This window comes from Netta rufina (genome assembly GCF_964035555.1).
Source record: "Netta rufina genome assembly, chromosome: 5".
Lineage (NCBI taxonomy): Eukaryota > Metazoa > Chordata > Aves > Anseriformes > Anatidae > Netta > Netta rufina.
In genome coordinates this window covers 19,469,415-19,479,506 of record NC_140128.1, presented here as the reverse complement: position 1 = coordinate 19,479,506, position 10,092 = coordinate 19,469,415, and the positions used below count along the sequence as shown (strand labels likewise).

Sequence of the window (10,092 nt, the reverse complement as noted above, 5' to 3'; positions counted from 1 at the left end):
GTGCTGTGCTCAGCTTTGGTGAGGGGCCTGGAGCACAAGGCCTGTGGGGAGCGGCTGAGGGCACTGGGGGAGTTTGGTCTGGGGAAGAGGAGGCTCAGGGCAGACCTCACGGCTCTCTGACAGGAAGCTGTGGGGAGCTGGGGTTGGCCTCTGCTCACAGGTACCCAGTGACAGGACCGGAGGGAACGGCCTCAAGCTGTGCTGGGGAGGCTCAGGCTGGCAATGAGGAGCCATTGCTGTCAGACAGAGCAGCCAGGCACTGGGACGGGTTGCCCAGGGGGGTGGTGGTGTCACTGCCCCTGGGGGTGTTCAAGGAGAGGTTGGGAGCGGTGCTTGGGGACACGGCTTGGTGGTGGCAGTGCTGGCAGGGCCGGCAGGGCGGGAGGGGGGCTCTGTGTGTGTGTGCGCCTGCGCACGAGCGGCCGGGCGGCACGGGCAGGGTGAGCGCTGCCCCCCCCGCACAGCCCACAGGCCCCTCAGACCGAGCACCGAGCGCTCTGCGCATGCGCCATCACCCCCCCCCCTCCCCTCACCGCCCGCGCCCCTGGATTGGCTCTCCCCCGCTTCCCTCCGGCCCAGGCCCAATGGCAGCGCGCCTTGTTGAGGGGTGACGGGAAGAAGGCGTCGCCGTGGGGCCGCCCTTTCCCTTTCTCCGCCCGGCTGCAGCGGCGAGCGCACGTCCCGGGCCCCGCTCCCGCAAAGTGAGCGCGGGGCGGCTCTGCCCCCCCCCCGGGCCGCGCGGCGATGGACGCGCCCGGCGGGGCCCGGCCGGCGGCCGCGGGGGGCTAGGGCGGGGCCTGGGCGAGCCCACTCGGGGCGCGGGGGGGGGGCGGGGTGGCGGCGGCCATGTGCGCCTGGGCCTGCGGGACGGGAGCGGGGAGGGAGGTGGAAGCGCGGCCTCGGCTGCGCTGCGTTTAAATGGAGGGTGGAGAGATGGGTGCCGGGGGGGAGATGGGGGTTGCGGGGCCTTCACCCAAGCTCGTGCGCTGAGGCTGTGCGTCTTGCAGGATGCGTTACGTCGCGGCCTACCTGCTCGCCGTCCTCGGCGGCAACGAGGCGCCCACGTCCAAGGACCTGAAGAAGATCCTGGACAGCGTCGGCATCGAGACGGACGATGAGCGCCTCAACAAGGTGCCTGCCTCCTCCTCGCGGCCGTGCCCGCGCCCAGCAGCCCCCCAGCCTGCTGCGTTACCGTGTTCTGTATTATTCTCCTTGTTTCAGTCAGAGCTGGGCTTTGGGGGCCCTTCCAGCCCCGTGACTCTGTGATCAAACCTCGGGGCTGCTCCCTGGTCTCTAGTACCCTTGCGTTTCCCTTGCTCTCAGTCTGCTCTGCCTTTCTTTCAGGCTCTCACAGATAATTACATCTGTGATTTCCTAAACACTGCTTAGCCAATCAGAGCTGCTTTGTGCAACGTTATTGTAGAACCCTGGCTTTCTAGTTTAGCTTCTGTCGTCTGGAAGTACCTCTGTCAGTCATTGATGCCCTCTGACTGTTGAATCTAGTAATGTTCAGTGACCCGCAGCTACAGATAACTATCTACTAAAGTTTGTTCTATTCTGACCTAAGGTCTAGCTTGCATTTAAGTGTTTAATTTTGGCTCGCGGTCAGTTTCTGATTGAAAGTGAACACTCCTGAAGGCCTGATACACAGTATTAAATTCTTACTTAGCATGCTGCAAGGAAGCATTTATATCCTCACTAGGAAACATAGGAAAATTTTAACATGGGCAATAAAGATTTTCAATAATATGTAGGGAAACTTTGGAAATAACTGCTGGAATGATTATGTTGGAAAGTAGCCTTTTTAAGAGGGTGTCCTACTGGGAATGTGTGTTGTGATGTAGCAGGCTTTCAGTCTGTGGGGAATGAAGAAGAAATAACCCTGGGAGTGGCTGGGGGAAGTCTTACCTCCTGCCCTGTACATCAGCGCATTTCTGGAGAGATGGAGGAAGAACAGTCACTTTCCCAGCTGGAAACTTTTTTTTTTTTTCCATTGGCCCAACCCAGTATGAGTTGAATCTGCTGAGAGCATCCTTGTATGATTTAGGACGTTGGCTTGAAGTTGTGGTGCTCCTGTGAAACACGAGGGCCTTTGGCCTTGGCCTGCTTACGTCTCTTTAATCCTTCCGTAAGCTCGTCGGTTTCTCTGATATCCAGAAAGTGTCTCTGCAATTTGTGCTGATCATGATTAATTTATTCTGTTTGTGCTGGCTGTATCTCTTGCGAGTGCAAATCTAGTGGAGTCTTAAAAGCACCTTGTAGGTGAAGCAAGTGTACAGGCATGACATTTTGCAGGCAGTGTAATCAGGAGGTGAACATTGAAAACCTCCCAAAAGGCCTTTGAGCACTCAGCAGCGTTCAGCACTGACCCCAATGCAGGAACTCACTAGGAGGCTCTGTGGCATACTCCTTTTTTTATTACAACTGGTTGCATGCTTTAGCAACTTGTATTTTCGTGTGTTGCTTTCCTCATCCCTGCTTATACAACAGTGGTAGTAAATCTGGAGTTAGGACTCTGTGTCCTAAGGATACAATAACCAGCGTGGCTCTAACGTTTGGTAATGCTAGGAACAGGACCCTGCGGTTGCTGGTTTGGTGCCCAGTGCCTCAGAGGCTCCCCGTGGACATTAAGCAAGAGATGCGAACAGTCCCTCAGCGACTAACAGGCCGTTAGTGGGGTTTCCCAGCTGGCTCCACCACGTCTGTGTATCCTGCCTTTTGTAAGGCCCATGGATTTGTTGTGAATTTATCGTAACAGATTTCACGAAAAAGCTTTCACAGAAAGGTAGGAAAGATGTAGATGGAGTTCTTGTTCCAGTGTTCTCTTCCTTCCCCTGAGAAATAAGGAATGTGGGAGCTGTGCGAGCAGCAGGATGGAGGCGTTGCGTGTTATGATTAATCACTGCTTGTTTGAGTGTAGCTCGTACTCAGCTGTTTTGAAGCTATTAACATTTTAAATCTAATTTACAGGTTATTAGTGAGCTGAATGGAAAAAACATCGAGGATGTCATTGCTCAGGGTAAGTACAGTCCCTGAGTGTCACAGATAATTGCCTCTGCTACTTCAGGAACTTGAGAGCACAGAACTGCCGCCAACTCCCCGATTATTCATCGGTTTCCTCGTGCAGTTGAGGGCTTCCATGCCGGATCCCTGTTGAAATGGCTGGAATCCAGCAGGTCCATTCTAATGCCTCGCAGGTTGGTGCCAGTACCTGCTGGGTTTCGCTTGTGGACCACATCAAACTGGAAGACTGAAATGTGTCTGAGCTTACTGGTAGTCTGCTCGTGACATAGTTTTCTGGACATGCTGAATGAAGGAGGAGTTAGCTCTCCTTCCATACTCTTACAATAATTTTTTTTGCAGTTACCCACTTGTTACACACTAATTACGTAAAATAGGAAGAAGGGACTGTTAAATGTAATTAAGTGCCAATTGACTTTAAAGGCACAGTTACACCCTCAGTGATTAACACAAGCATCTCCAGCGCGTCTCTGCCGGAGCTCCCTGTGTCTAGCACTTCCTTTTCGTGAGGGCAGGACTCTGGGTGCTGATCTGTGCTCCTACCTGCTGGCTCTCACTGAAGCTGGGGCTTACAACATCGCCTGACTGTGTCAGAGGGCTAAAATAACGCAGAGCTGAGGTAGCTCAAAGGTCTTGATAAAATTGCCTTCTATTTTTGCAAATGCTTAGGCACAAGGGAACTCTTGGGCATATGTTGGCTTAAAGGTTGCCAGCACTTTGCCTGGCGTTGCTGTTTTGAGTGGTAACAGGACATTTCTGTCCGTGTGGTCTGAAGACCTAAGAGAGCCATTATGCGTGTGCTTACGAAACATTTAAGCTCCCTCTCTATGTAAGGGTTTTTCTTAAAATAAATTGCTTCCTAGAACATATTGACATGTATATGAAACATGTTTGTTTACTTGGCAAGCTTATTAGAGCTTGAAGTAACAAGGAATTATTTAGAAATGGATTCCCAGAAATTGGAATACAGGCAAATGTACTGTGTACGTGACCCCTGAGTGCCAAGGGAGCCCTGGTATGTGACAAGCAGATGCCAGAGAGCTCACTAAATGTGCTGAAGACGAGCGTAAATCAGCAGCGAGTTTGCCACTCTCAGAGGAGATGCAATAGGTTTCATAGGGTGTTGGAAAACTTGGTTAAAATGCTGTACTCTTTGCCATAAATTTCTTCTCCCCTGTATGGCCCCAGCCATGCCCTCAATTTTCTATATCCTTAAAAATAAAAATAAGTACTTCTGTGTTTGAGGGGGGGACTGCATACAGCAGAAGGCTTATTAATGTGCTGTTCATGTTGTTGGGGTAAGCTGTCATTAGGAATGATTTTCGTGAGGTTTCTTTGTTAGTTTTTACTTTCCTACAGGCGCAGCTTCATGCTCCTCTCACTAACAGTGACAGTTTGGTCTGTGATCTGCAACCTGTTTTTTTTTTTTGGAATCATTTATTTTCCTCTTCTTGCCTGCCTGTGCTTATGATGAGCATTGAAATCATTTCTCTTCTCATTCAGGCAATGGCAAGCTTGCCAGCATGCCAGCTGGGGGAGCTGTGGCAGTCTCTGCTGGAGGGGTCTCCGCTGCTCCTGCTGCAGGTGCTGCCCCTGCTGCCGGTGAGTATGGATGGAGAGGGGTGGTTACAGGGCAGTTCCCTTTTCCCTGTTAAAATCCTGATGCTGAAGACCAAATCTCAAGGTTTTTCCACTTTGGCAATTCGCTGTGTGATTGAAATGTGAACTAAAAGGTTATTTTTGCCATGGGCACTGAGAAACATTGGCTCTTCTTTATTCACCGTAAGTTTGTTCTGGCTTAGAACTGAAAATCAGACAGACTTCACTGTGTAAAGGGCATCCCCTTGGTATTGGTGTTTGTGTTCCCCTATTGGAAGGGGATGGCAGTTCTGAAGGTGAACTGTGGAGGCTGAAGTACCATTAACGTGGAAGCTGGGAATACCAAAATGTTGCTTAAAAGTCTCTGCAAAAAATATATATACTGACCGTTATCTTGTCTCTCCTTCAGCTGAGGAGAAGAAAGAAGAGAAGAAAGAGGAATCTGAAGAATCTGATGATGACATGGGATTCGGCCTATTTGATTAATTATTTGTTATAGAGAAATTATTAAAACCGTTTGTTTTAAATGTTTTTTTTTTTTTTGGTTTATTATTATAACCATGCAAATGCTACTGGATTCAGACAGCTGTTCTTTAAATAGCTCTGACAAAGCTTTGGTTTTTGGTTGGACCAGATGATCTTGAAGGTCTTTTCAAGCCTTAATGATTCCATGTTTCTATGAATTTTATGAGCAAGCCATGGGACTTTATTCTTAAAGTAGTCAGGAACTGGTAAGCTTGTCTGAATCAGGATGCTTGTTTTTGGTGCTCCCATCTGTTAAATAGTGTGTGACAGCTGAATTTACCAGACACCAATTGAAGTTCACCTCCATATCCAGCAATAAAAAAATTTATTTGGGGGTGTCTATTTAATCAGTTCCACAATGTACAAAACCATTTGAATGGAGAACAAGTCTAAATTAGAAATTAGTCCAGCAGTGTAACTTCAGAGTTAGTTATATTTCTTGTAAACATCTAAAACATCCCTGAGTTCATTGCTGCTTCAGGCTTCCATGATCCAGGCACAACAACACTAAAATGCTTCTCTATACTTGGATTTCATGTGACATCCAGAGGGTTAACATAGAACCTCTAACAAAACTCTGCTGTGTGTCTTGTTCTTCTCAACACCCTGAGATCAATGCCAAGATGATCTCCTCATATTCAGTGTCTGTTCTGGTGGCAGCTGAAATACCAGGGCACAAATCTCCTTGATGAGGATAAAAACCAAAATATTTGATGACGAAAGTAGTATTTTTGGAGAACTGAGTGTGATCTCTGGTGCATGCAGAAGAATGTCAGCTGGGGAGGACAGTAAATGTTGCTTTTATAAACTGCCTTGTGCTAGGAAATGATTCCAGCAGGCAACTTCCAGTGATTTCTACAGCAGTCCTGGGCTGTCACCATGAGTAGGTATTGTACATGTGATGATCTCCCCATGCCAAGTCTCTGCAGGTAGAGTCAAGAGAGAGACCCTGGAGCACTCTGTACTGTGAAGCTTTGCCAGCGTAATTAAGTTGTGGAAAAAAAAAAAGGCACTAGCTGCTGCTGCTATGTTGGCTATGAGTCACTGGACAAAGCATGGCAAGTACTTCTGAGATGGCAGATGGGTGAAATCCAAGTAGGAAAAACTATTTTATCTCCCTCTGGTGTACTGAGGGAGAACGCCCTTACTTTGCAGCAGCCAAGGGAGAGGGCAGTTGAAACTTTGATCCTCAGGCCTCAAAATGGCTGTCACTTAAGCAACTAACCCTTCCTGACCTGTGCGTGCTGCCAGGAGGAATTGCAGGGGGCAATGCCAATGGTTTTCAACCTCTGAAGTCCTGGCACAGTGATTCGTGTAGCAGTAATGAAAATTGCTTGTGTTTGCTCAAATTCCCTGTGAGATTGGCTGTGGTTCAATACTGGAAAGGGTGCGGGTATACCTGTGCTCCTTCCTCACCGACTGCTCCATTTCAGCCCCCTGGGAAACAGCGGTTCCAGGCTGTGGTTTCACAGGGAGCCTCCCCCGACCTGCTTCCTTCCCCTTCTTGGCTGCTAGGACTGAGTGTCACGCTACGAGCCCTGTCATCCCACTCAGTGAGGTTTTTCCACGCACGAACTAATTTGTTTCTGTAGCACAGCTCTTCCTCGGGCTTGTGCTGTGCCCAGGGCTGTGCGATGAGCCAAGCCTGTCAGCTGCTGCTGGCTACTGCGGTTAGCTACTGCTGCAGAGGAACGGACCCCGGGAGGGCTCTGGCTACACCCAGCCTTCTTCCTTCTTTATCTTTTATTTCTTCTCATTGCAACCTCTTAGACCTCGAGTGACAGACGCAATGCTGTGCTGTGTGTCCTACGATCACCCTTAAGCACCTTCCTGAAGGTGCATCGTTCTGATGAGAACTATCGCTCCCTCTGCTTTGAGGAGAGGGGTGGTTTGAGGGAGAAAGCACTGAAAACACAGCATTTGTTACACTGCTACAAGGAGGCAATGTGTTTTACCCAATACCCTGCAGGTTTTCCTTATGAAGCCCAGAGAATTTCTACTACCAGAATTTTCTACCAGAATTGTCTGCGCTGAGCTTTCACACATTTTTTCAGAATTTGGTGCAACCTCTTGCATGGTGAACCTTTCTTCCAAGTGCAAAATCCAGGCGTTTTAAGCTTTCTTCCCCTGTAGCTAGTATGAGGTGGTTGTCACCTGATCGGTGTGTACAGAACCCTGTGTGCCTGGAAATCTGCTGCAGGCTTGTCTGGTGCGCTGGGTGGAGTTCACCACTGATGATCTCAATGAGCTTCTAGGCGAAAGGAATTGGGATCCCTACTTCTGCTCTTTGGGTACTGTTCCAAGATTTCAAGTGTTGCTGTCTCCTTTTCAGGCTTATCGATGGTTTCCAACAGCAGGGATAGCAGTGGGATAGATGTGCTGTCTTCCGGGATGCTCTCAGAGAAAATGAGTGCCTATAAAGACCTAGAGAGGTGGCCTAGTCTGTCCCCCTGCAGAATCAGTTTCATAACAGATTTTTCCTGACTTTTTTAATATAGAAACCTCAAAGGTGTCAAAGGGAAAGGGAAGGAGAACCTCGGGCCTGGAGATTGCACCGCTAACTGATTATTACTAAATTGATTGTAGGGGAGAGTGATGTAGTCATAGGCTTGACGTTGAAACACGTGAGCTTTCCTCACTGGGACTGCTCCATCTCAAATCAGCTCTGCCTGAAAACCATTCCTTACTTCCTCACAAACCCCACTGGCCAGGGGGTGTGACATGACATCTCCACTACTTGGAAAGCAATGAGAACGTCCTGGGCACAACTGGGGAGTAATAAGCAATGGATCCCTGGGGGGCATTGTCAAATTAGCTGGTTTCACTCTTCCTACTGAGGCCCAATTTTGCAAGCTGTTATATGCATCCCAAACGCAGTAGCTTGCACTTACGTAGAGCAGCGATATCTGAAGCAGCTTTCCTAGAAGGAAGAATCCAGTCCCCAGAGAGCAGGACAGACTGCCCCACTGCACCAGGAGATGCTCCTGATCTGTGGATTGCTCTGATACATCTCACAGGTGAGAAAAAGACATCAAAGTCAGGCTTGCCACTGACCTTCACAGCCTCTGGGGTTGGGCTTCATGACCAGTGCCCCAGTCCTCTGACCACAGGCCACAGCATTAAACAAAGTAACATGCTGAAAACAGCAATACAACAGACTCTCAGCTTCCACTTAAAATTATTAATTCCCTTTTGCCAACCAACAACCAAGGTCTTGCCTGAAAACAAAACAACATAACAGCAGTAGATGTAATTATCTCATATGTAGTATGTTATCATCTCAACCTACTGACTGCTCACAATTCAAAACTAGAAAAAAATAAACCTAAAAAAAAAAAACAAAACTAGAAAACCAATACAACAAATAGGAATTGCCTGAGAAGTTTTCTCAGTTCTATCACAACATGCAAGGGCAGGAATGAACTTGCAGTGTTCTGATAGGAGTTTAGTACATGTGAAAATCTGCTTGACCTAGTTTATTGCAGGATTATGAACATTTCTCTTGCTGTACTTTCTTACTGAGGAGAAAAAGATTAGTTTAGGGACATAATTTATTTTGGAGGAAAACGCAGTTGCTTTTTGCCAGCTTGCTAGCACCTGTACCCAGGAAGCACTCAACAAGAGATTACTGTTCACAAGGCTTATTTCATCAACCTGTTCCAATAGTGCAGCAATAACCTCCTCAGATAGGCAACACTGAGAGGTAACCACTCAAGGCAGAGTGGTGTAAAAAACTAAGAATGAGGCTGCTACTGAAAACTAAAGTGAAACTAACCTCGTTATTGTCACAGCATTGTTTTTGGTTTCCAAACACAGCAGGAACGTTATGTTTCGTGAAATGCTGACAAAAGAGGAAGCAATGTTAGCTCGAGAACAAAGCTGTTCTTGTGGTTGCCAGTGTTAAGGAGGTTTCTGCTAACAAGGTTCAGCTCAGCTTTAACACAGATTTCCTCTAATGTTACAGACCAGTGACTAGTTGTCCAGCTGCACAGTTCTGAAAAGTGCAAGACAATGTTTTCTTTGGATTTCGCTACATGGAAAACGTCTTTCAGCATCCCCAAAGGAACAAGGTGAAAGCACCATGATTGTCTTGATGCTGAGGGGTAAGAAGGGCCTTTAGGAGGGATAAGACTCAGGTGTCCCAAAACTCACCTCTCCAGGTGGAGGAGATGAAGGTTGACAAGGGTCATATAAAGATACCCAACGTAAGGGAGGAAGGAAATTGCAAGACTAAGTAGAGGTTTGAGAGGAAGTCAGAGAGGGAGGTTATTGTGTATAAACAGGAAACTTGAGACCTTTGAAAGGCTGCTTCCAGGGGAAGGAAGAGGAGTGGGGGGCCACCTTGATGAAGCTCACTAACACAATTAGTGAAAGTCCTGTGGGGAGGAAGGCTTAGTCTGAGAGCTCTTAAGGACAGGTGTAACCCTGAATGAAGTCCTTCTCTTGATAGAAAATGCCTTTACCCTATATTGGTGCTATTAAGAAGTTATTTATGCTCTTTGTACCTCCGAGCCTCCCTCCTGGTAATAGTTTCCTTACCTAGAGTTGAGCAGCGGCTTCCCTTGCCATGCTGAGCCTCCTGATGTCCCTGTAAACTCTCACACTTATCTAGTGAGTTGAGTGCCCGCAGCCTGCCCTAGCTGTGACGAGGGGATGGTTCCACCTTCCGAGACCTCTGCTGAGCTGACAGCGCTGCCGTGGGCTGATATAACACAGCCTTGTTTGGAAGCACTAGTAAAAGTTGTGGTTACCTTGGTGAAAGGTAAGCGACTGTGTTTTGGTGAGCTCAGGGCAGGCTCAGGGAGCTGTTAGGAGTGATGTGCTCTGCTGTTGAGATGTGGAAGCCTCCCCCTGGTTCCTGAGCACTCTGTGCAGAGAAAAGCTCAATGTTTACATTTATTAATCACATTTATTGCCTGTATGTTGCTCTGGGGAAGCAAAGCGCCG

The 10,092-nt window shown here is 48.1% G+C and overlaps 1 protein-coding gene across 1 annotated transcript; it reads left to right on the top strand.

Annotated features, from left to right (window-relative positions):
- The first annotated feature begins 592 nt into the window (after positions 1–592).
- Positions 593–5,151, top strand: RPLP2 (ribosomal protein lateral stalk subunit P2). Its single transcript, XM_084287096.1, has 5 exons — positions 593–701; positions 1,008–1,131; positions 2,971–3,019; positions 4,525–4,623; positions 5,030–5,151. The coding sequence occupies exons 2-5, from the start codon at positions 1,009–1,011 to the stop codon at positions 5,104–5,106; spliced, it is 348 nt and encodes a 115-aa protein (XP_084143222.1). The 5' UTR covers positions 593–701; position 1,008; the 3' UTR covers positions 5,107–5,151.
- The last annotated feature ends 4,941 nt before the right edge of the window (positions 5,152–10,092 follow it).